This window comes from Neovison vison, chromosome 9 (genome assembly GCF_020171115.1).
Source record: "Neovison vison isolate M4711 chromosome 9, ASM_NN_V1, whole genome shotgun sequence".
In the NCBI taxonomy this organism is placed as follows: Eukaryota; Metazoa; Chordata; class Mammalia; order Carnivora; family Mustelidae; genus Neogale; species Neogale vison.
Genome location: NC_058099.1, coordinates 35834975 through 35861531, shown reverse-complemented (window position 1 = coordinate 35861531; position 26557 = coordinate 35834975). Strand labels below are relative to the sequence as shown.

Below are 26557 nucleotides of genomic sequence, written 5' to 3'. Positions count from 1 at the left end.
CTGTGCAGAGAGAAGGCAGCAGGAAGTCGGGAACTCAGCTGAGTGAGTCGCCCCACTCCCTCACAGAGCAGCACATGTTGGGGTAACAGTTTAAAGCAGCACAGCCCAAGGTACCATCAGATGGTCAGGGTTCCTCACCTGAAGTCGTTTCATTGCCTCCGAGTCCTGGTCGGCCTTGACCTTGCAGGCCACGAGGAGCTGGGCTGTGGAGGCGGCCACCTGCTTGGCTGAGGAGATGAGCTTCTCCTGGCTGGCGTGGCCTTGTACAGCCGCATTGGCGGCTTCACACAGATTGTTGGTGGCTGCAGCCACCATCCGGGCCTGAGGTGAGGGGGATTAGGTTAGAATATGCCTCTTGCCCTGGTCCTTCCCCTCTCCAGCCTTCTCAAGCCTCCCTAGCAGAGGGACCTAGTGGGTATTGTGTACTCACAGCAGAAATGAGGCCTTGGGACCACTGCCCATCATCCAGTGCATTGGCTGGAATGGCGCCCACCTGTGGAGGAAAGAGGAGGGCCTACTCAGACCCGTGCTCTCCAGGGTGTGTAAAAGCCCCCCATCAACTTGAGGATGGACAGCAAAGTGGCTGCTGGGCCCATTCTCCTTGGTGTCCAAGTACGTACCTTCCCTTGGGCCACCAGTTCCCTCTGGGCAGCTGACGCCGCCTTTACCAGGGCGCTGGTGGCTGCTGCGATGGACTTGGCCGCTTCTAGTATCTGCTCCTCAAAGTTTAGGGACTCATCTGCCTCCTACAACAGACAGACAAAGGTTGCAGAGAGAGATGCAAAGTGAAGGTGGGGACACTCTGCCAGTAGGAGGGGCAGGAAGAGGGACAGGGGTGGACTGACCTTGGGTTTGGCCCGAGGCTTCAGCTGCTCCAGCTTTTTGGCTGCAGCCTCAATGGCGGCCGCAGCTCCCAGGAGCTCATTCTCAGCGATGACTGTGGGGTCCTCTGGGTCCACCCATTCTGTTCCTAGTGGTGTGAAGGGAGGAAGAAAAGGGTTAAGGCAGAGCAGGGAGGTCAGGAGCACTGGGCAACGTGGTTAGTATCACGAGCCCCTGGCACCTGTGGGGACTGTGGGCAGAGGCCAGCTCAGAGCAGCCCAAGCAGGAGGCAGAGATCTCCTTATGACAAAGGGTGTCCTCCCCCCAACCCGCCTCTGGTCACTGCTTACCCTTCATGGCCTCTGCAGCCTGGATGAGCTCAGTGACTGAACCAGCCACACGCTTTGAGTGTCCTGTCAACTGCTGCTTCAGTTCTGGGCTTGGCTTCTGTAGAGTCTGGGGAAGAGGGGCCAGGGAGCAGGAAGCATCAGATCTTAGCTTCTACGAGGGCTAAGAAACCGCCCAACCATGACCCCCGCCCCCAGCCGGGATGGCTCACTACAGCCCTCAAACTCCAAGCCGCCCCACACCTCACACGTGGTGAAGACCATGGGGCGGTGTGTCACTCACCGGCTGACAAGGAGCAAGGAGAATGATGAAATGAGAAAGAAGAGACGACGAAGGTAGAGAAGGGGGCATTCAGGAGGGAAGAGAGGAGATAAGAGAAATGAAAAAGAAGTGAGCGGGAAAACCAAAGATGCTAAGAATGATGGGACCCCAGTGGAAGGGAGGCTTGGGAATGAGAACAGATTTGGGAAATAGAAAGTGGGGTGGGAAGATGTGAACGAACAAATCAAGAACTGGGTGAGAAGCACACAGGGAGAGGACCGTATTCAGGGAAGCTGGTGGGAAGCAGAACACGCCCGTCTTCCTTACCAGTAGCACGTGGTCCAGCAGCTCCAGGTAGCCGTTGGCACACTCCCGGCCATAGTGCAGGGCCCGAAGCCGCACATCAGGGGCCACTTCTGGGTGGTAAGCTGCTTCCTAACCCACAGAGTTAGCGTTAGGATCCCAAAGAGCTCCAGGCCCCCAGAGCCCCTGCCCTTTCTCCCCTCCCATGCTCTGCCCTAAAGCTGCCGCACTGCCTCAGACTTCCACCTTGCTATCGGGGTTTCTACCTTGCAAGCCCGAAGCATATCTGCGATAGCGCGACGACTCAGATTAGCTGTGGCAATGACGTCCTCCTGGCGACAGGAGTTGCCAGCCGCAACAGCCTTGGCTGTTGCCATGGTGATACCCTTGGTCATGCGAATAAAATCTTCTGGGGTGGAGGTCTTGGCAGGTGGCTCTGGGGAACAGAAGACCTGTTGGGGGTCGAACAAGAAGAAAAATTGTACAGTGAGTGAGACTTAAGACAGTGTAGCCCTCTACTTGTATAATCTGGTCCATTCATCCACGGAATTGATAACAGGCATTCACTGAGTACTTATTGTATATCAGGTCCTTGGAGGAGTTCACACATCATAGTTAATGTAAGACTGCTGAGTCAGGGGCGCCTGGGTGGCTCAGTGGGTTAAGCCGCTGCCTTCGGCTCAGGTCATGATCTCAGGGTCCTGGGATCGAGTCCCGCATTGGGCTCTCTGCTCAGCAGGGAGCCTGCTTCCCTCTCTCTCTCTCTGCCTGCCTCTCCATCTACTTGTGATTTCTCTCTGTCAAATAAATAAATAAAATCTTTAAAAAAAAAAAAAAAAAAAAAAAGACTGCTGAGTCATTTCTGACCGAAGTGACTGGGGAGAGTTTATTTGTTTGAAATTTAAGACGTATCTTTGAGCTGGGTTTTTATTCCTAAACTATAGAGAAGCCTTGAAGGGGATGAGTGGCAGAGGTGGGACAAGGGGCTGGGTCTTAAGAGACCTAGGTAACAGGCGGGCATTTTCGGTAGACAGGGGGCCACGAATAACCAGGATGTCAAGTGAGAGAGTATCAAGAAATGTTCTAGAATTATAGGGATGGTGGAGAAAAGGTTGTTGGGGCCTTGACTATCGGACCAAGAAACTTAGAATTTTACATAATAAGTAAAAAAAATATTTTGATGTACATGTTTATCCAGCAAATTATTACAAGTCAGCAGGTGGTAGATTCTGTGTGAGGTGCTAGGAGTGTAGTGAGGAATAAATGAGACAAGGCCCTTGTTCTCATGAAGTTTACACTATCGTTTTCAACAGACAGTAAACAGGTAAACAAGCAGAAAAATGAAAGACTAAGCGGGACTGTGAAGAAAAAAAGAGAGTTTTTTGCTGAGAAATAAAAATATGAGGTCCATAAATAAATAAAATTTCTCTTAAAAAAAAAAAAATAGGTATGCCTAGGTGGCTTGGTGGGTTAAGTGCCTGCCTTCAGCTCAGGTCACGATCCTTGGGTCTTGGGACTGAGTCCCGCATTGGGCTCCCTGCTCAGTGGAGAATATGCTTCTCCCTCTGCCTGCCACTCCCTCTGCTTGTGCTTTCCCTCTCTCTGGCAAATAAATAAATAAAACTTTTTAAAAAAAGAAAAAGAAAAATCAGATCCTTTCTCAGACAGGTGGCTGGGGAAGCCTCTCTGAGGAAAGGGCTTTTTTAGATTTTAAGATTTTATTTTTTTTAAAGTAATCTCTACACCCAAAGTGGGGCTCGAACTCACAGCCCTGAAATCGAGCGTTGCATGTTCCACCGATTGAGCCAGCCAGGCGCCTCTGAGGAGAGGACATTTAAGCTGCAGCCTGAAGGACTGGAAGAAGCCAGATATTCAAAAAGCTGGAGTAAAGCAAGTGCAAGGGCCTGCAACAGGAAGGGAGGGACAGAGTGCAGGGACTGGGGCTCTGCAAGGGGGAAGGGCAGGATGAGCAGATGGGGGAGGTTGGAAGGAGCTATCGGGCTTGGAAGGCAATGTTAAGGAGTGTGGATTTTGCCTTAGATGCCAGGACACTCACTAAAGGGTTTTAAACAGTTAAGTGACATAACTTGGTTTACATTCTAAGGCTCTTGTGTACAGAGAGCACATCAGAGGGGTGAGGGAGGGGGCGGAGCAGATGGAGGCTGTGGTGTAAATATACCGAAGGACTGGTGATGGTCTGGACAGGTGGAGGTGGTGGGGATGGGGAAAAGAGAAAATCAGAGCCACTGGGAGGGAGTGCTGACACGTCCTGGCAATGCGCTTAGATGTGAACAACGAGAAAAAAATGACCATTACAGCTATATTCCTGCCTTTAGGATCTGAGTTATTAAAATGTGCCACTGACTGAGAAGGGAAAGACGAGGGAATGATCAGGTTTGGGAGGCAAAAGTTAAGAGTTTCAGTTTGGGCATCGCCAAAGACCGTATCAGAAAGGTGAATTCAGAAATGAGCGAGATGCGAATGGCAGTGACCGAAGGCTAGCAGAGTCCCAAGCAGAAAACCCACAACAGTCACAGTGAGGGAGAGTGGGTGAGGATCCCAACCACGGTGCCCACAGGGGGACAGGAAAGGAGGGCGCTGGGAGGACAAGCAATGGCCCAGATCGGGGAACGAGACCAGGAAGTCGCAGGTGACTGAAGGGACTCTGCACAGCTGGAGGCGGCTACCACTGAAAGAGGAAGTGGCTTGCTGACCAGAAGTGGGGAGGCCTGGCATTCGGTGGTCCATCAGGCAGCGGACAATAACTAAACTCAGAACTGAAGTCAACTTGCTAGAGAATGCCCATGGAAGTGGTTAAACTTGCCAAAGTAGAGGACAGAGAAAGCAGGCGATCTGCACCAGTTTGGGCCAGCCTTGGCGCGTGCTAGGCCGAAGGTGGCTGGCTGACGCCACGGAAGATGTGCTGGAGAAGTGAGACAAAAGCTGCTGTCAGGAGACCGGAGGAAGAGAAAATTCCAGAGAGGCTTGTTCACCAAGTCAGATGATTTTGAAATGTCTGAAGAAGATGATGGCCAAGAAGAGGCCACTGAATGTGGCAGCTTGGAGGACCCAGGTGGCGGGGAAAGCAGGAGAGTGGGAGAAAGCAGGTGTCAGATGCTAACAACTGAGAAGTAGGCGAGGAGGGGACAGACACCAGCGCGGCTCACTTAAGAAGTGTGGCAAAAAAAAAAGGAAGTGTGGCAGTGCGCGAGGAGAATGAGTGTGACTGTTTACATGTCTGTGGAAATATGTGAAATACAGATTCACAGTGTGTCACAATCCCTCTCAGACCCAAGTCCCTGGTGCCCCAGACCCTCGCTCACCGCCAGCTCCTGTCGTATGTGTTCTGTGGTTGCCTCCAGGGCCCGTGTGCCTTTGGTGGCCTCATCTTCCACGGCTTTCACGGTCTTGAGCAGCGATGTCACATTGGTCACCATCACCTGTGGGCATCCGAGGTGTTGGGACAGGGGGTCATATTAAGGAAGTGGAGGCAGCACAGCCAGCTGCCCCCACTCCTGATGTTGCGCTCCTTCCCCTCTAACCTTGGCCGAGTTCTTGAGCTGCCACACAGCAGGGTCGTCCCCAACTTTGCCCGCTGCCGCCTTTGTTGCGCTGATGAGGTCTCCCAGGGCTTTGGCCACATCTTTCACTGCGTTGATCAGCACCACCTGCACGAGAGAGCAGAGGCTCCGATCCGTGGGAAGGAACGGGGGAACAGGTGGTGACTGGGTCTGGCCAGAAGTAGGGGCGTCAGGTGGATACCTGAGTCTCAGGGTCCTCGGCTCCCAAGCTGGCTGCGCCCAGCTTGACCACATCGGCGAGGCGGGTGATGGTGGCCACGGAGGACTGGGCAGCCTGTGCTAACTTCTCCTGGCTCCCGGCCGCGTTCTGCACCAGGACCTTGGTGTCTTCTACCAACACCTTTGCAGTCTTCAGAATGCCCTCCCTGAGGGAGGGCCCGGCTCAGTCAGCCCTTCACAGACCTCCCCTAGCTCCTCCAGCCTCTTCTGGCCCCACAACCCACCCTGCATCTGGGAGGCCCAGTTCCCTCCTCACCGGTGGTCAGCGAAAGTCTCGGCTCCCTCACGATTGAGGGTGCCAGCGGTAGCGAACATGATGGTGGTGTCGAGGTCAGCGATGATGCCGGACACTGCGCTGGCGGCCGTGATGCAGGCCTGTGTGCCCCGATTCCCGGCCTGGAGTGCAGCCAGCACGTGGGAGACCTGGGGGAGGAAAGGAACATGGTGACTCTAGTCAGTGCCTTATGGAAGGGGAAGGTTATTGGTGCTGGGGAGATGGGATGGAGGAGGGGGCTGGGAAGATAGGAAGAGGATGGGAAGGGTCACAGCGTTGGGGAACCAGGGCCCCAGTCCACAGTGATAAGCTCAGTCACCTTCTCAGAGACTCTCCGGGCACACTCTATGAGCTCCTTCTTAGTGTAGGCGTCGCTGGGGCTGCACTGCAGGGCGCCTGCCTTGGTAACCAGAGCGGCACAGCCATGCCCCAGCTCCTGCACACGGTGCTTGATGTGGGCACCTATCTGTGGGCGGATGGGAAAGGGAGAGGGGCTTTACAAAAAGCACTCAGGGACCTCCATTGTGCTTGGAGGAGTCACGAAGGACCTAGCAGAACATGCATCGTAGACTAAAAGGGCAGTGAGAAAAAGTGCCCAGCACGCAGATTTCCTGTTTCATATCCTTCAGGCAGGAGGTCACCTCCTACACATGGAAAATAATAGCATGTAGGCACCAACTGGTGAGGATTATGTTAAGCACAGTGAGGAGGTGGGGAAGAAGCACTTTATGCTGGGGTATTTGAATCAGAGGGCCACGGATTACAATTTGGCCTGGATGTGGAGGGGTATGAGGCTGGGGATTAGGTGTGGTAGTAAGATCCAATTACTTGCTTTCTTGGAAAGCCGGGAGCTTAGGGAAGGAAGAACTTCATGGGCCTGCAACAGGGAAGAACTAAGAGGAGATTACAGACCTGCAGAATCGCAGAGAAGCAGCCACAGTCCCAGAGGGATGTTGGCAGACCAGGAAATCTCTAGATTGTCGGCTGTCTCCTCTACCCCTGTGACTTTGATCCTGTCCCTACACGATCCCTGATCACTCTTTAGCAGAGTGGCCCTGAGGGGATGTTCCCCTTTCTTTAAGGCGGCTAGACAGAATAAGGGTGGGATGACTCCAGAGGCTGACCTGATGGGGACAAGGGGCCTGCCACTGGGATTTTCTACGAGGGGCAGGGGGCAGGCCTTCATGGCAGCTGCCCCCACGTTTACCTCTTCATTCTCAGCAGCCACAGCTGCAGGCTTGGCCTGGGAGGCCAGGCGGCCATAGTCACTGGTCAGCTGGTTAGCAAGAGGGCCAAGCTCTTCAGGGCTGGTGTTTGACTTGGTTACCTGGTGACAACAGAAGAAGTAAAGTTATGCCTACACTAAGCTCCCCGGGGGTAGCCTTGTTATACTCTCCCAAACTCACCATCTCTTGAACGGTGACAGCAATGGCCTTGGCTGTCCGCACCATAGTTGTCTGGTAATCCACAAAAGAACCTTCTGGTTCACCCATTGGTCCTTCGTCTAGCTGAGGGGTCGGATTAGGGAAGGAGAAAAGATTATCAGGGTCTCTGACACTGAGCTCAGGGGCCCTGGCTCAGGGGGCCTCTGACCACAGGCACCCCAGGACTCTAACCTGGTTGATGGCCTGGGTGATGGAGTCCACCATGCCGCCAACCACCCCAGCAGCGCTGGCTGCCTCGTTGAGGGTTGTCGTCAGGTCCTCTACAGCCTCTGTCATCATCTGCACAGCCTCCTCCAAGGCCTCCTGGGTGTGAGCCGCTTGCTGCGGGGACAGAGCAAGTGAGCAGAGGGGGCTGTGGTGTTCCTGCTTCTCTGACCTCTTCCTAGTAGCAGCCCATCCCTTCCACTCCTGGTACCTTGGGGTTCCCGCCAGCCTCCTTGGCTGTGTATAGCAACTGCAAGGCTGACTCGGCCAAGGTTTTAGTCTGGTCCAGGAGCGCCATCTGCTGCGGGTGGCTGAGGGTCTTGGAGGCAGCACCCACCGCAGCCAGGGTGAGCGGCTCAAAGTACTGGGCCATCTGGGACACCTGAGGCAAGGGGTTTGAGTGGAGGTCAGCTGCGCCAGGAACACTCGCTTGCCCTGCCCCGGAACTCCCCACTTGTCTCTCCGGGTACCTTGTGTCCCAGCTGGGAGGCTTCAGCTCGTGCAGCACTGGCCAGTGGCTCGATAAGGTGGGAGATCTCCTGCACTGCAGTGAGCATCTGAGTGTGCAAGGCCTGGGAGAGAAGCGAATTTGAGCCCTGACCGCGACCTGGAACAGGGTCTGCTACTTCTTTCCATACTGAACTCACCCCCCTGGGCACGGTCCTCCCAAACCCTTGACGTCTCTGTGAGGCACACTCCCGGAATCCCCCATCCTTCTCCAGTCTGCCATCTCTTCCCAGAGGCAAGCTTTCGTATAACCCATTTCCGCCTTACCTCTTGAGAGATTCCCTCCCGGGGAGCAAGCTGTTGGCTGACTGCAGCGAGGGAAGCCTGGTCTAGGTCCCGCAGACAGCTGTTCAGAGCTGCAATGGCTGTCTCGCACTCCAGCTGCCCTGGAGCCTTGTCCCTGTGGACACATCATAGGCTCCCACACCAAGAACAGTCCTTGAAAACAAGGCTAGTCTAGCTTTTCCCATATCCCCCAAATCTTGGACAACAGATCTCCTCCAACACTATCCCATCTAATTGCACTACCCATCCTCCCTGCCGTTCCGCTACTGTGTATGTTCCTGAGTCACGTTGGTTCTCTACCCCTGCAATACCTCATGCTTGTAATGAGCTTCTTGATGGAGTCTGAGACGGTCCGGGAGTGGCCAGCCAGCACTGACCAGCGTGGGGGGTCCCGGGGATTGACTGCGAGTGCCCGGGCTGTCTGGATTAGGCCCCCAGCACTCTCCAGCATTGTCTTGGCAGAGATCACAATGGGCTCCATGGCAGCCCGGCCCTGGGGGGAGAGGAGGCAGGGAGGGGAGTCTCAAGACTCCTGCAAAGATGAGGGGGCAGTCGGCCCATCGGTTCTCCCTTCACACCGCCTCACCTCAGGGCTGATCTGGGCAGGGATGCTGGAGAACTCAGGGTTGGATGCAAAGGCACTCAGATTGTCCACAGCCTCCAACAGAGGGGCTGTTGCTGCTCGGCACTGGGCACGGTTCTCTTCTGTGAAAGCTCCGTCAAGTGCCTGGAAGTAGGAGTGACAGGCCCTCAGGACTGACTGCAGGCAAAGGAGGCAAAGCCCAGCTCTCCTGGGCTGGGGGTGTGGGGAGAGGCTGGGGATGACCAGTATGGACACGAAAGGGCTTGGGCTCAGGCAGACGGGCTGTGGCCAAAGGCCTCAGGGACTGATGTAGGGACTAGGGGACAGGAGACGGGACAGGTCAGAGGGAGGCTGGGAATTTAAAAAACGGACAACCTTGATAGTCTTGACAAGATTGGCTGTGCTATTGGCCACCTCCTTGGCCGACTGTACAAACTGGCGCTTGGCAGTAGGATTGGCTGTTCGAGCAGAGGCCAGGCGGCAGCTGTTACACAACGCAGAGGTGTGTTTGGCCACGATGGTGGCTGCGGAGAGCACCTGTGGAGACAAGACATGTGGCAGAGCCACCCTGAGGGCAGGAAGGAAGTGTACACACCTAGGCGGGAGCCTACTGAGGGCTGGGGGAGGGAGAGCAAGACCTCTGGAAGTCTAATTAGGAAAGACAGAGTCACCTGAGAAGTGAAGATTTGGGAGACAGAGATACCCAAAGATGAACAGGGTGTTGGAAGGGGGAGATGGAAGACAGATACGCTGATGGAGAAGCTGCAGGAGGGTAAGGAAGAGAGTGAACTCAAACAGCTACAGAGAAGTTCTGAACTTAAAAGTAACTAAGAGTGACAAGAAACATGGCAGGAAAAGACAATCACCCCCAGAGAAGCTGTGTGTGGAAGGTCAGAGATGCACCCCCCTCATCTCCCACAACTCTCTCTTGGGCCAGTCCATCCTGGCCAGGCACCTTTTTACAGTCTTGCCCATAGTACCTGCTCCCTTAAGTTACCTGGGCCTGCGTACAGCCAGGCTCCCCCAGACTCTGACAGGCCATCTGAATTGCCTGGTTTGCACGGGCGAACTGCGTGGGCTCCACCAGTCCTTGCTGCCCAGCTTGGCTGTTGGGATCAGAGACCCCCACCAGATATGCAGCCTGGAGAGAGAGAGGGGTGAGGGTGGGGTGAGGAAGAAAGACTGTCTCTCAGTGGACAGCCTAGTGACAGTGGGGACAAAGGAGAGTAGGGGTAAGTTTGGTAGCCAGGGTCCTATGTGAGTGGTGGTATATTAACAAATAATAGTAACGCTACAAAAAAAGGAAAAAACCTCTCCTGCTTTGTTAAATGTGTTTGAACATTTCAGAAGGTTAAAAGAGTAAAAAAGAAAAAAAAGGAAAACCACATGGTAAGGGTTGGCTGCCAACGATTTTTTATGATTAGAAGACCATCAGAAGGTTTGATTTATACTTCAACGCGTGGTCACTCTGTTTGTTCCTCTTTATGCTTTTCCAGAAGTAAGTCACACCATATAGAACAGGCCACCCAACAGAACAGGGCAAAGGGAGGTGATGGAGACTGGGGGAGCAGGCCAGAAGGTTTTCAGGAAAACAGTCTGAGATGAACTCTCGAGCTGGTCTGCCTTAAGGGTTCATGTACTAAAAGCTAAATACTCACAGCTAACAGATTATTTTATATTTCATAATTGTATAAAAAGGCAAAGCTGAGTGGTGACTCAATTAACTGGAAATGTAGTCTCTGGTACTAGAGACTGTGAAAAAGGATGTGCATATGCTAATCAGCATATACCAAGAAAGCCAGGGCTGGACAAGGGCCCGTGACCGGAGGGTGTCATCGCAGCCCAAGGTACCAGGGGTTCGGGGGAACAGCGACCAGTACTACTGGTACTCTGTGGTTGCTGACAAACATCTCCACTGAGGAGGGGAAAGAAACTGTTTCCACAGAGCTTGTTTTGCATACATCACTTCTTGGTTATCTACAGGAGCGTCAGGCTGTTGAGGAGGTGGGGGAGGGAAAGCAGGGGAAGGTTCAGGGACCATCGCAGGGAATAACCTGTGCGGCTGCCTCGGTGAAGCCACAGAGGGCCTTGGAGGCTGTGGCGATGGCTTCCCCGAACTCTGGCAGGTTCCCGTTCTTGGCGTTTTGGGAGATGCCAGTCATGGCCTCACCCAGTACCTGAGGAACAGAGGCTGTCAGAAGAGTCTGCTCCTATCCTCAGAGGGGCAGAGGAGCCCCGGTTCACCCCATCTTCCTGCATTTACCTTTGAGTTCTCCATCACACTGTCTAGGCAGCCGAAGTAGGACATGTCATTGATGGGCTGGACTGGGTTCTCTAGGAGTTCCCGGACAGTCTGTACAGGGGGAGGACAAAATAGGACTCAAGACACCTCCTTCCCCGCCTAAATCCAGAATACCTTCCTCAGCCTCCACACCACTCAGCCTGCCAAGTGCCCACCTCCAGTTCCCGCAGGGCATTGTCGCACTCTTTCTGGCCTGGCGCCTGCTGGGTGCACATGGTGATGAGCTGGTTGATGCTGTCGGTCACCGCCCTGGGAGGAACAGGAAGTGGAGTGGATGCAGGCACAGGTCATCGTAGAGGACCCAATTTTGGGTCCTCTATGCATGTGAAGTGTCTATTTCTCTTCTGTGTGTAACTACTCCTAAGCTGGGGCTTCTCATGAAATGTTCCCCCCCACCCCCGCCCCAGTCTCTTCAACACTGCAGGGCTGGGCTTCCCAGCTCCTACTTACCGGGCAGCTGCAGCCAGCTGACTCTTGAGGTTGGGGGCAGCAGGGTCTGTGGACAGGGCCTTGGCAGCCAGAAGGAGTTTGCTTGAAGACATAGAGATACCCTTCAAGTTGGACACGACCTGGGCCCGGTCCTCCTGGCTCTGTTGAAGGTGAAAAGGTCAACACATTGTCCAGTCAGTCCTTTCTTATCTGTCTCTAAAGGGGCTCTTCTGTCCCAAACATTCAAATGTTGCTAGAGACTAGGGAGGGGCCGGGGGAGAGAGGAAGGAGGCAGGCAGAGGTCAGGACTGAGCGGTCACACAGGCACCGCTCGCCTAACCTGAGCCAGACCCTGTGCCTTTTCATACCGGGGCCTGTCCAGCCATCTCCACACCAGCTTCCAGGAAGGTGCTGAAGTCCTGTCCAAATCGACCCGAGGCTCGAGCCAGGTCCTGGGGGGTTCCCCGAGATGCCTGTACCAGTTCTGTGGCTGCCTGATTCAGCCCAGCAGCAGCCTCATTCAACCGGCTCTGAGCTTCTTGAAACGTCCCGGTGCTGGGGGGAAGCTGCAGGGTCAGAAGGTCAGGAAGTCAGAAGTGAGCATGGGGAACGATGCGAGGGAGAGTTTGGTCAAGGAGTGCTGGGAGGTGGGCACAGAGCCTGCGGGTACTGAAAGAGGGTAAATCTGGGAAGTCAAGGTCAAGGAGAGGTCTAGGGTTGGGAATTCTGCTCCTACGTGCCCCCACACCCTTGGTCTTCTTACTGAGTCACTCAGGAGTCGCTTGCTGGCGTCTCCCACTGCTCGCAGGGCATTGTCCACATCTCGCTGGCCAGGCAGGCAGCTGACACAGCGGTTCAGGGCCTGGGTCACTGCTTTAGCCACCTGAGGTGGAAAAGGAGACAGGTGTTGCCAAAATGGAAAAAATTTGGGAGAGCCCCTCCTCCACTCATGGGGACATGTCCTACTGCCTCCAAAAGTGAAGAGGAAAGGAAGGGGATGTGCAGCCAAAGGGGCGGAAGTTAAGGTGTGAAGTGATAGTGATCAAACTGTCTTGAACCCAGTGCTCAGTGAGGCCCCTGCCTCAGGCTGACTGAGACCCTCCTCCCAATACTGAGGGAAACGATGGAATCCAGACAGGAGTTGTCAAGAGCAGACCTGGGAAGGGGCCTATCAGTGTGGATGAGACTCAGCGCCAGTCAGGCTGGGCCATGGGGGAAGTGGCCTCTTCCCCAGACCTGACCTGGGCAAGCCGCTGCTGGCTCTCAGGGTCCCCGGGATGGCCGGCTGCCTTTTTTGCTTCCTCGATGAGGCTGCTGGCCTTGTCCAGAACGTCGCTGGCGGTGTCAAGCACAATGGCCTGCACTGCAGGATCTGATGTCAGGGCAGCTACACCCCGAGCGGCCTGGGCCAGGGATCGCAGCCCACCTGCCACGTCCCGAGCTGCGATCCCTGGGCAGATCAAGGGAAAAGGTGCCTTTACTGCCAGGCTTCAATCCCCACAGCTTCCTTGGTTAGCGCCATCCCTCCTTCAGCTCCTGTTCCCCTGCCCCTCCACATACCTGCATAATTCTCATTGCCCTGGGCGACCTCCCCCAGCAGCTGGGCAATCGCAGAGCTCACTGCTTTGGTGCTGTTACCCAGGTCCTGGGCACATTTCTCCATCTAGGGATGAGGTGGGAGACTCAGGGGCAGAAAGACCTGGGAAATGGGACCTTGAGAAGCTAGTTGGGATCAGCTGGCAGTTTATTCATTTTTTATTTTTTAAAGATTTTATTTATTTATTTGACAGAGAGAGACCAAGCAGGCAGAGAGGTAGGCAGAGAGAGAGAGGAGGAAGCAGGCTCCCTGCCAAGCAGAGAGCCCGATGCGGGACTCGATCGATCCCAGGACCCTGAGATCATGACCTGAGCAGAAAGCAGAGGCTTAACCCACTAAGCCACCCAGGCGCCCCCAGCTGGCAGTTTAAATGAAGGTTTTGGGTAGCTCTGGAGTGCAGGTGGGGAAAAAACCCTCAGCGTTTAATTAGAATGAGGGTTTTTTTTTTTTTTTTTAATAAGATTTTATTTATTTATTTGACAGAGAGAAAGAGTGAGAGAGCGTACACAAGCAGGGGGTGCAGCAGGCAGAGGGAGAAGCAGCTTTCCGCTGAGCAAGGAGCCCGATGTAGGGCTCGATCACAGGACCTTTGGATCATGACATGAGCCGAAGGCAGACGCTTAACTGACTGAGCCACCCAGGTACCCAAAAAGTATTAAGAATACTTACAGTCTCTCCGGGTAAGGGTTTAAGCTTGCCATCTCGAGCTGCTGCCTTCACTTCCTGCAGGTCTCTCTCTAGATTCTGTACCACACTTAGGGCAGAATCCATCTCCAGAGGTCCACAGGCTTCCTGAGCCTACAATGATAAGGGGTTTTGGATACAGGAGGTACTGCTGTGTCTCAGTGATACCCCAGGTTACACAATTACCCATTTTAGGTGGTTCTGCAGACTCCCCATCATCCCAAAACTCCATCCTCATTTTCTTTCTTTCTTTTTTTTAAAGATTTACTTATTTGAGAAAGAGAGCATACACATAGGCATGCACACATGGCAGGGAGGGAGAGAGGGATAGAGAAACTTAAGCAGACTTTGCCCTGAGCATGGAGCCTGACATGGGGCCTGATCTCATGAGCCTGAGATCATGATCTGAGCCAAAATCAAGAGTCACATGCTTAACTGACTGTGCCCTAGGCGCTCCTCCCCTCACTTTCCAAAGCCGCCAGCTCCCATACCTTCTGGGCAGCGGTGCGAAGTTCTGCCAAGGCGGTACCAAGATTTTTAGCACACTGACTCAGCTGCATGGCCGAAGCCTGGTCCTGGATTGTTGGCACTGATGCCTTCGCAGCGGCCACCATCTTCCCACCTGGCTGTTGGGGAACAGCAGGCAGATGAATGTACCATCTGCTTGGGTACACGGACTGATGCTGGTGAGGGCATTCGGACTGTTGTGGCTCCATCCAGGAAGGAGCCTATTGGCGGAGCTTTACACTGTAGGCGATCTTGGGGGCTCAGAGGGTGGGAAGGGTCTTGTCTGAGAGGAGGGAGAGGGTGCCTTGCCTGCAGAAAGCTCTGGCTTGCAGCAATGAGGGCCAGCTGAGCACTGGGACTGTCAGGTTGAGCCTGGCTCCCTCGGACGCCCTGCACCAGCAATGGAATTTGTTCTGCCACAGCCTGTGGGGGAAAACATCATGAGAGTTGCCTTGCCACAGACTGGGGGTGGGGAGGGGAGTCCCTCCTCCCACACCTCCTCACCTCCTCCCACTGAGTCTCACCTTGCAGCTCTGCACCAGCAGTGGCTGAGGACCGGCAGAGGCCTTGGGGGTGGAGCCTGCGTGCTGGGCTGCAGCGATGGTCTGTGTGGCTGAGGCCGCAGCCTGCTTGGCTGCGTGCTGTGAGGACAGAGTATTAGGACAAGGCCCAGGCAGTGCCCTACTCGGCCTCTGGCCCACCCTGGCTGTGCTAGCCCACGAGGAGATACTGCTCGAGTCTCTCTCTGTACGTTCCTCCCTCCCACTGTCATTCATTCCTCCCATGGCGCCCACACCCTTGCTCCACGTTCCCCTCCCAGCCTCACCTCTAGGCGCTGTACCAGCTTCTTCTTGATGGCATTCTGAGCAGCCGCGTTGGTTGCCATGCGCAGCCCCTCAGCCGCTTCCCGCAGCCGCTGCTGCTGCTCCTCACTGTCAGGGTGGGCAGCTGCTCCCTGAGAGAAGCGGAAAGACACTCCTCACTCACTGTCCCTGTGCACCCCAAATAAGCTCTGCTCGGACCCCTCCAGACTCAAACATTTTCCTCAAGTCATTTCTAACTCTCCGCGCTAAACGTAACTGCAGGTGAGATGAGCTGCTTCGGGTAGGCAAGAGGGAGGTGTAGGGGGGCCCTGGATTCCCTTTGGACCCTCTTTAGGTGGAACTATTGCTTCTGTCCCTCTTGGGGGAAGGAGCCATGTGTCTTTCCCTACTCCCCACAAGATGCCACTAGCAAATGGGGGTGAGGGGGGCTCTCTGGAATGGGGCAGGGACAAAATTTAGATCTGGGATCTCAAAAACCACATCAGGGGACCTGGTTACTCCTGCGAGCTGAAGAATGCCACAGCCCAGGGAGTGTGAGAGCTTCCTGGCTTCTTCCTGACAGTCTTCTGCACCCCGTGTCCGTGTCCCCCTGCCTTGCTGAGGACTGAATGCTTCTGTGCATTCCCAGGAGAGACCAGGAAGCGGGTAGCAAAGTAGGGGAAAGTAAGGACAGCAGACTTTGGACTTGGAGGAAGAAAAAGGGGCAGCGGCACGCTAGCTCGAAGCCTGGGCCGCCATCCACTGGATGCCTGGGGTGCTTTTACTTCTTGAGTGCTTCTCTTTGTTCTCATGTATTCCCTGCTTTTCCTGGGTCTCTTCCATCAGGAAAGGGTGACCCCTCTGGACCTTTCTACTTCCTTTCAGGTCTGTCAGGGATTGTGCACAGAAGGCTTTGTACCTTGGCAGCCTCCACCATCTTGGCTGTGGCATCAGCAAGGATCTTAGCAGCGCTTAATAGCTTTCGGGAATTCTCCAGGTCGCTCTCCCCCTCAGCATCGGCCTTGATGGCATTGACCAGGTCAGAGGTGGCTTGGGCTAGGATGCGGGCCTGTCGTACCATCTCACCTGAGAGGACAGGACACAGTCAGGTAAGGAAGCCTGAGACACTGCAAGGGTGCTAGGGATGGGAGGAAAGGGTGCAGACAAGGTAGACCGTGCTCTTGAGAATAGTTAAAGAGACACAAAGGTTCTCGAAGTGATTCCCCTGGAGTTACTGGGTTTTTTTGAGTTTAGGATCTTGGAGAAGGAGATTTCCTGGAGGGCTTTCGTGGGAAGGAAGATGGTCTATAATGGCTATTTTCAGCAAATAGTCTTGAGAAGATAAGATAGTTCTTGCGAAGGCTTTTAGGGTTGAACAGGTAGGGTGGAGTGGGGAAGGCTATCTCTTAATAATGCCACCTTCCAACTTCCCGCTGTGTTTGTAAACACTTCTGCATATTCTCTAAAAGCACTAAAGAAGGCAGAACAGGGATCATATTCCTGCTTTACAGATGAGAAACTGGAGGTTTCAGAGATACCGAACACCTAGCCTACTGTGCTGAGTCCTTAGGGGCAGGTGGCGGGTCTGCAAGGCAATGTCCACTGGGCTCAAGGAGCCTCATAGGGGTTTGTGGTCTTCCCAGGAGTGGTGTCCTTACCAGCATCACCCATGGAACTGAAGATGTTCTCGGTGACGGTGAGGATGGTGTCAGTGGCCTGGTCGTAACGGCCAGCAGGCCCAGCCCCTGTGGCATGGGCCTTCACGTGCTGCAGCAGCTCATTCAGGGCCTGGGTGACAGCGGTGGCCGCTGCTCCCACTCCCCGAAGCAGCTGCCCATCCTCTGTGGCTGCCTGCGAGGCGGACACACAGCCCTCTACGGCTTTGGCCACAAGGCGTCCGGCCTCCACCAGCTGCTCCTGGCAGACGGGTGAGCTGATCGTAGGCGCCACCACCTGGAGGCAAACCGCACGTGAGAGACGAAGGCCGTGGAAAGGAGTTGCGAGGTGGGGTGTTTGTGGTGTGTGCAGCAGTCACTGGGAGAGGTAAGGAGGAGCCGAAGAAGTGAAGCAAGAGGCTCTGGTGTGCGGCACCATCACCCCGCAGCACAGGCTAGTGCCACCTGTGGGACTCACCTTGGTACAGGCCACCAGCTGAGAGGTGGACAAGGCACACTGTGTTGCTGCAGCAATGACCTGGGTCTGGAGCCCGGAGTCCTCTGTCCGCTGGGCCACACTCTTGGCCTTGAGGACCAAGGCAGCTGCGGCACTTGCCACGGCCTTGGCTAGCTGCATTAGTACGTCCTGTGAGGAAACAGCTGTCAGCAGGCCTTGAGATCGGGCTTGGGATCCAGGGACCCTTCTCAGAGGCATAAGCTGTTTCATTATTCCCACTGACTCCAATCATAGGACAGTATATGCAGAAGCAACCAGAAGAAACCCCAAGCCCCTGCCTCGAGCACCCAGTAGGACAGAACCCCCACCTAGGAACAAACCTACACCAGGAGAAACAGAGCCTACACCAAAGGGAGAAATGCATGAGGCGGATACACTCGGATGGTGATGGGGAGGGAAGAGCAGCGGTGTTACAGTGGGATGGAGAGAGGTACCCCTTGGCATCCCTCCTACCCTCAGCTTCTTTCCTTCATTTCTTCTCAATCTTGGTTGGAAACTGTCACCCTGGATTACGAGACCCCGTACAGCCCTCCCTGATCCCATTTTTCTAAGCCCTGCCTTGGACATGCCTACCCATCTCCCATCATGTTCTGCTCCCCTAGGAGGTTGAGGGAGAGGTGCAGAGCGAGTGTATGCGGCTCAGAGAGGACAAAGCTGGGAAGGCCCAGGCCAGAGGCCGTTACCGTGGGGGTATCGTGGGGAGATCGAGCCCCAGCCCCTCTGGGTGCACATATCTGCATGGGAAATCCAGGATAACAAGTCAGCTGAGGAAACCGGCATGGGGTGGGGAAGGGGGCAGCTAGAGGAACGGTGTCCTTAGGGTGGCATGGAGGGGGTTTCAGCATGTTAAGCTGGGACAAGGGCTATATATGGGGAAGACAAGGAAAAGATGACAAGCGGCTACAAAATATCAATCAGCCAAGTGTGAACTAGTAGATTTAGTTTGGACTCAGGAATTCTGAATTCTCATCCCCTAAAAAAGGGACTGGAGGTTCCCAGTGTCATTCCCTGCAAAGAGAGGCTCAGACTGGCTCTGAGACGTTGATTTGTAGGAACAGGATTAGGAGCTAGACTCAGGGTCAGAGATTACCTCCAAGAAGCTTATGTTCTAGGGGTTGGGTAAGTCACTAACCTGGAAGTGGGGGTCAGTATCACTCTCCCCAATTTGCTGCAACAGCTCCCCACTGGCCTGGCCCACGTTCCCAGCTGCTTGCAGCAGGTTCTGACGGGGCTGTGGAAGAGTGGACACCAGTCAGAAGCTGCCCAATCCCTGCCCACATGCACCTGAGTCCTACAGGCCCATGGGTCCCCCAACTCTACCCCACAGCCTGGACTGCCCCCTTCTCCTTTGGGCTCTCTGCCCTGGTGCCAGCCCGTGGCCCCTGACCTCAGCACTGGCAGGCTGGGCACTGCGCAGCAGCTCAGACACTGCCCCGGCGAGGCCCTTGGCGGCCTGCAGCAGGGGCCGGCCACTGCCGCCCTCGTCCTCCAGCAGCGCCGCCAGCAGCTTCACGCCGCGGGACATCTCCGTGAGGTTGGAGGAGATGGTGGTGACCGCACAGCCCACCGCTGTGTAGTCTGTCTCTGCAGGGTCCCCTGAGGGAGGATGAGGGAGAGGAGCATGAGTGAGAGGCGGGCAGGCCAGACGAGGTGCACAGTCAGAGGCGTTAGTCATACACACATCCGGAGACAGACGTACACGCACACGGTGTCTTCCATGAGTCAAGGTGCGGTCCCACCCAGGGCCATCACACTTGTGCTCACACGCGTTCTTCCTCCCCCTCCCCACCACAAGGAGAGCCTGGCGCCCAGCTTACCTGCTGTCAGGTTCACCACAGAGGCAGTACCGGCCGTGATGGCATCTACCTGGGAGTGGATCTCGTGCTTTGATTCATCCATCTTGTTCTTACGCCAGGCCTTAGAGGCCTGCGAGGGAAAGACAGAGAAGCAAAGCTCAGGGTCTGCCCTGGTTTGGTCAACCCCGATCCCTCCAGGGAGTCCCAGCCTTAGCACCTCCAGCCGCTCCTTCCTCCCGTACTCACAGCATCCTGGCCCAGAGGGGGCAGAGTGTCAAAGTCATCCAGAGTGGCCTGGGCAGCCTGCACGGCCTGCATGCTGGAGTTGATGGTCCCAGTGAGCGCCTGCTGGGCTGATGTCTGCAACACAAGGGCAGGAGAAATGGAATGCTTAGAGGCAGAGAAGGTAAAGAACTCGAGGCTAGGGAAGGAATACAAGGATGTGGGGAAAGACTGCCTAGCTCCTGGCTAGGCCCCGCTGACGGTGGAGGAACGGCTTAGCCCTCTGTTGGCAGCATACTCTTACCAGAGGGGGCATGTGTCCTCGGTGCATCTGGCCACTGGTGATCTGCTGCTGGGCCGGTGGCATGCTGCCCACCTGGAAATTCTCAGGCCCAGAGGCTCCGGAGCGCATGATAGCGGGCAGGGCCACAGAGCCGTGCTCCACCTTCCCCACCCGGTTATACTGCTGCTGCAACACTGTCGACCTAGAAGGGGACACCCCGGGAAGCACTCAGAGGACTCTGTGCTCTTACCCCCTTCCCACCCAACTCTACTACCTTTGCAGGTCCTAGAGTCTAGTGGGGCAGGTGAGGTCTTAGGAGAGCCTGTGACTGGTTAAAGAACCGTCCTAGGGATTGCCCACCCCTCAGCAGTCGCTGGAGTCAGGCCCTGCCATCCCTGCCCCTGATGGATGGGATCAACCCAGCTCCCTTCGTACTTTTTGGGGGACACTGAGTCCTCCAGCATAGTAGACTCCTCATCTCCCTCCAGCCCAAAGTGATCCTTGCTTTTTTTCTGTAGGAAAGGGAAAGAAAAAGGAACAACAATTAAAGAAAAGAGAGGCAGGGAAAAGGTAGCTTCTTCTTTCCCCTAGTCAGCCTTTTTCCAGAACCTGGTGCCCCACTTTGAAAGGACTGGCTTGGAAGATAAGGAAAAGGCTGAGGTGGGCACCTTCTTAAGGATGATATCAATGTAGCCAGCGATGAGCTGTGCGATCTGCTCTCCTTCCGTCGTCTGTACTGAGTAGTAGCCATCTTGGTAGTCCCCGAAATCCTAGGGTGACAAGGTGGGGGCTTGGTGGGAGAGCCAGCATATACTCAGGATGGAAAAGGGTAGGATGGGAGCCCCACGGATGAGCTGGCGAGGGCTTTCCCTGCCAACAGCTCTCTGGGGAGAAGCCCACCCTTTAATTTCCTCTTTCTTTTCCTCCCTGGAGGGCAACACTTTATTTCTGAGAAGAGTCTTTGTGCTGCATAGTTCACATGCATGCCATCCATGAAATCTCTTTTCTCTCCCCTGATAATAAAATTGGGAAGACAAACATTTATCACTGACCACATCTGAGGGTTAGCACTAGTATCCAAAATGGAAAAATAGCCTTTAAGAAATTCTCATCCCCTCACTGGGGCACTTTATCAAGATGGTATCAGTTTCCATCCAGCACACGAAAATACAAAGCTGGGGGGGAAACTACTATATAGTTCCTGCTCAAAGAGAGGAGGCTTATCTTTTCTTTCTACCACCTTTTCCTTTCCTCTCCTCAAGTATTCTGCAAGCTCAGCTTGCTGGTGACAGTTCTGTCTTGTTGACTTTTTTTTTAAAAGATTGTATTTATTTATTTGACAGAGATCACAAGTAGGCAGAGAGGCAGGCGGGGGTCAGGGGAAGGCAGGCTCCCCGCCCAAGCAGAGAGCCCGATGCGGGGTTCGATCCCAGGACCCTGAGATCATGACCTGAGCTGAAGGCAGAGGCTTAACCCACTGAGCCACCCATGCGCGCCTGTCCTGCTGATTTTTTAGACAGTTTCACTGTAGCATCACTTATTCTCCAGGAAAGCTTCTCCTCTACTCTGATCTCCATGGTCTTGTAATCGTTACAAAATTCTCCTTTTCTGGAGTCACACACACTGCACTATCCCAAGGGAGGGGAGAGACCTCTGCAGCTACCCCTGCCTGGAAATTCCAAAGCGCCTTCCCCTCTGGGCTCCCAGACTCACCAGGGTGAAGCTCTTGGGAGAGGCAGCCCAGCGTTTGATGTTGGTGAGGCTCCATTCCTGGATCACCTCCTTGGTCTTCTCGTCCACTCGCATCACACACTCCTTAGTGATGCCCAGAAGCCTGGGCACCAGCTTGTTCTTTCCTTTCATCTTCTCCTGTGAGGCAGAGGTTGTCATTGGTACTGTGGCTACAGGCCATGGTGAGTGAACGAGGAGATCAGATCTGGATCACAAGGGGTTGCTGAGGAGCACAGGAAGAGCTGAACTGGGTATCTAGATGGAGCTGGGACAAGCTCCTCAAGGGAAAACACAGGATTGGGAGCCAAGTGGTGGCAGAGGGCTGACAACAGGGCAAGTTTTCACAAGGTCAGAGCAAGGCAGGGAACGGGACTTGTAGGGATGATAGAAAATGTGACCAAAGGCAGGGCCAGACTTTGAGGGGAAAGGAAAGAGCAGGACTGAGGAGGACAGTGAGAAGGGTCTGTAGCCCACCTTGACAAGAAAGAAGGAGACACCATATGTCTTGAGAGAACGGGCTAGCTTCACGTAGCGCACCTTGGCCTCGATCTCACTCATCTGTCCACAATTCTTGTGTGCCTGAGAGTAGGAAACGGGAAAAAACGTTTAGCAGAATGTGGGCGGACAGTGTTACAGACAAGGAGTTGTGACATTAACTACAATGAAAGCGTATTATGGGGGACACAGGAAAGGTTAGGGGGTGCAGGATATGAGAAATGAGAGGGTGACGGACTGGGGGGGCTGATGAAGAATACGCAGAAGCGGGAATTCAGGGGATACAGTTAAAGAACTTGCAGATGTTCTGGAAACAAACAGATAAGAAGTAGAAGGTCAAATAGATCGCTTTTTGGTTGAGTATTCAAGAAGTGGGGATAACACATTTGTACAAAGATATACTTTTCACAGTAATTTGAAGCATACTATCTCATTTGATTCTCCTATCAGTCCTACCCAGGAAAGGTACTGTCATCTCATGTTAGAGGCAAAGAAAAGAAAACAAGAATATTGAATTGAATTCCACAGCAAATGCAGTGATGGGGCCCAGGTCTTTGGCTTTCTCAGCACAGGAGAGGTGGAAGAGCAGCTTGGTGGGTGGAACCCGGGTGGGAGGAGACAAAGAAGGGGCAGGGTCCATTCAGTCAGTAGGATTAAGCAGCAAAGCTCCCAGGGCATCCCCAGCACTTTCCCCGACCCCCATTCACCTGGAAGATCTTACGCTCTCCCTTCTGCTTCACATACTCCTTGGGCAGGAAGTCCTTCAGGCTACACCAGAAAAGGGAGGGTCAGCATGTAGTGGACAGCATCAGGGATATGTGGGCCATGGACTGTAGGCCTGGGGGTGTGAGGAAATGTCTAGGACAGTGTTATCTTTGGGGAGAAGGAAGGCTCAAGGGAATAGAGTTGGGATTATTCATGAAGTCGAGAAGGCCTAGCATGAGCTCTTAAGTGCAGCCCATGTCTCTCCCTACAGGGAGAGGGACTGGGGAAACCTGAGTTGCAGGCTCCGTCCCTGAGGGAAAGAGGGTCTAGAGCACTCCAGCAGGGAACCAAGAGCAGAAGGAGTTCAGGAGAAGGATGACCATGCATGGAGGAAGCCAAGCAAGCCATGCTGCGCTCTCCACATCCTGAGGACTATTGGTGGATGAGACTCGTGAAGCTTTCTATGTTCCCTATGAGGAGAAATGTTCTGTTTTCCTCTGGCTGCTACAGTAAAATTCTTCAAATAATCTCAGAGAGGCTACATGCTTGCTTGAGAGGTGTGGGGCAGAGGCAGAGATTCTGGGTTACGTTCGTGTTCCACATGGGGCCAGCAAGGAGACAAACAGCTGACGGCAGCAAAAAAAGGGACCCGTGTGGGTCAAACTCTGGTGCATTGGAAGAACAGAGAGAGAAAGCCTGGGAGGGGGGCAGAGCTGTTGGGCCCAGTGAGTCCTGAGCCCTGACAGGGTGTGGGATGTGGGTCACTCACTCGAGGAAGCCAGCCTTGTGCTTCTGCTCATTGTGGGGCCCAAACTGGATCTGGCACTGGAAGCCAGCAAACTCACAGGCCTTGTCGAAGGAGACAGGGTGGGAGCCATTGAGGATGTCATCTCGTGCCTGGAGAACACAAGGCGATGGGTGTTGGGTGTGGGTGTGGGGATACCCCTCCCTGTGCTTCCACCGCCTCTCCCTACCTCCCCTACCCCAGGCAAATCCTCTCCACACCTGCACATAAAGAAGGTTCAGCTGTACGGGGTCCCGGGAGTCCACATTCTGGTCTGAGTAGAAGAACTTCCTCCGCAGCAGAAGCGTCTCGTGCTCCTCTACTCCCTGTTCCCTCAGCGTGCGGCCATGGTCCAGCCAGTTCACTGAGACACACACAGTCCCCTCAATGCCAAGCCCCTAGGGCACCTGCCTGGTCTGCTCTTTGCTCTTCATCTCCTACCTTCTCTCACCGAGAAGTTCCATGAGCGTAAGACTTTGTTTTATTACTGACGCAGCCTGCATCTCAAATGGCGCCTCGCAAAAGCAGATTCTCCATAACTAATCAATGAACAGCGCCCCCCCCACCACTCCCCCGACCCCGACCATTTCCAGGGCCCTCTTTTTTTGATTTCTGCTTACGCTCATCATCTGTGTGCAACTTCTGCTTTAGTTTCTCCATCTTCTTTTCATCTCGCAGCAGTGTCTTGTCCTTCCGTAAGGTCCCTGTCACCTCCTCCTTTTTCTCTTCCATTAGCTCTCGCACCAGCGAATATTCATCATGGTTGGTGATGCCTGGGGGAGGGGGAGGGGTTGGTGGCACCCCAGGCACCACATCTGTGTTCTCTAGCGGAGCGGAAGCCTCCATTCCTGTGCCCTCAGCACCCCCAAGACCCCTTACCAATGCGGGCACAGATGGTCATGAGCATGTCGGTGACAGTCTTAGAGTCATCCACCATGATAGTCTTCACGGTTCCGTCGAGCATACGGATTTTCAGGGGCCTCTGTTTCTTCCTGTACTCCATGGTGTCCTGGTGGGGCGGGAACAGGAGGAGGGGCCCCCTTGAAGCCAGAGGTATTACTTCCTTTCTCCTCCAGAGGAGAGGCAAGTAGATTACTAAAAGCAACACTACGGTGGCTCACTCAAAAAGCAGGTTATTTTGACTGCCTGGGATAGAAAGCCTGGAGAGGTTCAGGGACAACAGACATGGGTGCTGAAACAGGAGGTAGAGGAGGGGATGTTGATGGTCCTTGATGAAGGGATACTCACCCCATTTCGGAGCATGTAGTAATCCAAGGCTTTCCCGGCCTCCAGCCATATACCTTTTTTGGGGTCTTCATCTGACAGGAAGAGCCCAAAGTCGCTGGCTAAAAGAGAGGATGGGTCACCTCAGACTACGAGGACCCCAGTGTTGCTGAATGGCTGCATGGTTCCCTTACTATTTCCCCAGAGACTGAGGGCTTAAGGGGGAGAAAAGGAACCAGGGAGCACACGCTTGAGGGATGAGTAGCCTTGAGTTCATCCCTTAAAATCAAGAGCCCGGGGAAAAAGGAGGGATGGAAGACTCCCACCCCCGCCACCAGGGTACTCAAACTCACGAGGGCCAGCCAGGGCCTCTGGGATGCGCTCACGAATGATGCGACAGGCATCATACACCATGGTGGACGGCTCAAACTGCATCGTCTTCACCACGTTCCCAATGCTGATCTTCAGCGAAAGCGCAACCATGGTGGCAGCTTCTCCTCTCCAGCCTGTCTCTACCTGGCCCGTGGCATCAGCGCATTAGCACACATCCGCATTAGAGGACAGGAGGTCCCCCAGATGGAGCCCCAGGGAGGGGTGTTTTTGAAAGGGACCCACCAGAGCAAAGAGTAACGTGGTTATTTTGTTTTATTTAAACATTTTAAAGATGGAAAAATTATTTATACCAAAAAAACCAATCCTAACCTCCTAAGAGTGGTTAGGTATAAGTCTGGTCTGCAATGCAGTGTTCCCGGAAGACACCATCCTGTCCCTACCACTAGAATCTGTGCCTCCCTTCTGTGTGCCAAGCGTCTCTCTCTTGGCCCCTACCTTGCTCTTCTCCCAGCCTTGCCTCTGCCTTGTTTTCATCTTTTCTTAGTTTAGTCTTGTTCTCTCTTTGTCTCTCACTAGGTCTTACTGGCTTTTTCCTGTCTGGGATTTTCAGAGCTCTTCCCTGATTCATCATGTGACCTCCCCTCTGACAGCTTTAGCCTCCTTCTCTACGAAATGAGGACGTTATATTAGGTAATTCCCAAGAGATCCTGAAGCCTGCAAACACCGACTCCAGCTAGCTGGGCAGGGAGGCGAAACACCGGCAGCTTGCACCGTCTAACTGGAGAGGGAGGGTCCTTCCCAGGGAGCCTGGCCCTGCGTCTGGCTTTCCTGGCAGTCAAACTAGAATGATGATTCTCTAATCCAAATGGATCTCAGAAATTACCCAGTCACCTTCTCAGTTTTGCAGAATGGATATCAGACATGGTGGGGCAGGTTGGATAGTTTCAAGGCAGATCAGAGGAGGAGCTCAGTCTCTCTAACTTGGTCCTTGCTCCAAGTCACCAAGTGAATACCCAGTCCTCACGACAACTGGTCTCATGCTCTTCAGTCTTCGGTAAGCCCTTCTCAAGCTCTGCCCCCTGTCTTACTGCCTCCCTTGATGGTGTTTTCAGGGCACCTCGAGATATCAGTCCTACCCTGACCTCCCCCACCCTCCTTGGCACCTCTCAGCAGGCTGGAGGAACCCTTGCAGGTGGCAGGTGGCACCCAGGGGGACAAGAAGACAAGTCTGCCTGGCAGCTGATGATGTGACCCAGTTTGGTACAGGGATTGGTTCCTCTCAACTGAGAGAATGAGCAAATTCGGGCTGCTCATTCCCCTCCTGGCAAGCAGCAAACCCCAAGTGGGGAAACAGACAACTGGGGTTAGGTTAGAAACAGGTAGGAGTGCTGGGATACAGAAGCCAGAACCAGGGAAGTTGGGAAGGGATAGGTTTTTGGACGGTGAAGAGATTAGGAAGGATGAGGTGGAGACTGAAAAATCTAGAAACAGGAGACAGGTATATGTGGGAAAGGTGTGGAGCAGGGATCTGAGAGACCATTCTGACCTTATAAACAGTCCAGAGTCTCACAAGAAACCACAGCTTGCTATCTTTATTTCCAAACAAGCGAGGACCCTGCCAGTCTCCTCAGCTCTCTGCCCACCTCCCCCATTCCTCA

The 26557-nt window shown here is 54.2% G+C and overlaps 1 protein-coding gene across 2 annotated transcripts in view; it reads right to left on the bottom strand.

Moving 5' to 3' along the window:
* TLN1 (talin 1) overlaps positions 1 to 26557 on the bottom strand; it is a 32448-nt gene that overhangs the window by 803 nt on the left and 5088 nt on the right. The window contains exons 2-56 of one of the 2 annotated variants that reach the window (XM_044265387.1): positions 24920 to 25082; positions 24591 to 24688; positions 24222 to 24351; positions 23963 to 24115; positions 23564 to 23706; positions 23328 to 23455; positions 22561 to 22621; positions 21833 to 21937; positions 21341 to 21496; positions 20296 to 20397; positions 20063 to 20139; positions 19649 to 19829; positions 19369 to 19482; positions 19144 to 19252; positions 18714 to 18922; positions 18459 to 18557; positions 18010 to 18060; positions 17288 to 17455; positions 16813 to 17107; positions 16074 to 16240; positions 15178 to 15306; positions 14876 to 14992; positions 14661 to 14774; positions 14336 to 14470; positions 13830 to 13958; positions 13124 to 13226; positions 12805 to 13013; positions 12327 to 12446; positions 11932 to 12129; positions 11585 to 11724; positions 11290 to 11383; positions 11096 to 11185; positions 10887 to 11009; positions 9830 to 9973; positions 9208 to 9369; positions 8836 to 8976; positions 8561 to 8742; positions 8232 to 8364; positions 7928 to 8029; positions 7669 to 7839; positions 7425 to 7574; positions 7215 to 7316; positions 7016 to 7135; positions 6128 to 6274; positions 5791 to 5957; positions 5497 to 5680; positions 5277 to 5402; positions 5058 to 5174; positions 2001 to 2186; positions 1759 to 1866; positions 1173 to 1278; positions 846 to 970; positions 621 to 746; positions 431 to 493; positions 139 to 321 (exon numbers count right to left, since the gene is read on the bottom strand). In XM_044265387.1, coding sequence (XP_044121322.1) covers positions 139 to 321; positions 431 to 493; positions 621 to 746; positions 846 to 970; positions 1173 to 1278; positions 1759 to 1866; positions 2001 to 2186; positions 5058 to 5174; positions 5277 to 5402; positions 5497 to 5680; positions 5791 to 5957; positions 6128 to 6274; positions 7016 to 7135; positions 7215 to 7316; positions 7425 to 7574; positions 7669 to 7839; positions 7928 to 8029; positions 8232 to 8364; positions 8561 to 8742; positions 8836 to 8976; positions 9208 to 9369; positions 9830 to 9973; positions 10887 to 11009; positions 11096 to 11185; positions 11290 to 11383; positions 11585 to 11724; positions 11932 to 12129; positions 12327 to 12446; positions 12805 to 13013; positions 13124 to 13226; positions 13830 to 13958; positions 14336 to 14470; positions 14661 to 14774; positions 14876 to 14992; positions 15178 to 15306; positions 16074 to 16240; positions 16813 to 17107; positions 17288 to 17455; positions 18010 to 18060; positions 18459 to 18557; positions 18714 to 18922; positions 19144 to 19252; positions 19369 to 19482; positions 19649 to 19829; positions 20063 to 20139; positions 20296 to 20397; positions 21341 to 21496; positions 21833 to 21937; positions 22561 to 22621; positions 23328 to 23455; positions 23564 to 23706; positions 23963 to 24115; positions 24222 to 24351; positions 24591 to 24688; positions 24920 to 25049 — 7422 coding nt within the window. In that variant the 5' untranslated portion in view covers positions 25050 to 25082. The remainder of the gene's footprint in view (positions 1 to 138; positions 322 to 430; positions 494 to 620; positions 747 to 845; positions 971 to 1172; positions 1279 to 1758; positions 1867 to 2000; positions 2187 to 5057; positions 5175 to 5276; positions 5403 to 5496; positions 5681 to 5790; positions 5958 to 6127; positions 6275 to 7015; positions 7136 to 7214; positions 7317 to 7424; positions 7575 to 7668; positions 7840 to 7927; positions 8030 to 8231; positions 8365 to 8560; positions 8743 to 8835; positions 8977 to 9207; positions 9370 to 9829; positions 9974 to 10886; positions 11010 to 11095; positions 11186 to 11289; positions 11384 to 11584; positions 11725 to 11931; positions 12130 to 12326; positions 12447 to 12804; positions 13014 to 13123; positions 13227 to 13829; positions 13959 to 14335; positions 14471 to 14660; positions 14775 to 14875; positions 14993 to 15177; positions 15307 to 16073; positions 16241 to 16812; positions 17108 to 17287; positions 17456 to 18009; positions 18061 to 18458; positions 18558 to 18713; positions 18923 to 19143; positions 19253 to 19368; positions 19483 to 19648; positions 19830 to 20062; positions 20140 to 20295; positions 20398 to 21340; positions 21497 to 21832; positions 21938 to 22560; positions 22622 to 23327; positions 23456 to 23563; positions 23707 to 23962; positions 24116 to 24221; positions 24352 to 24590; positions 24689 to 24919; positions 25083 to 26557) is intronic. The other variant, XM_044265388.1, reaches the window with a different exon arrangement.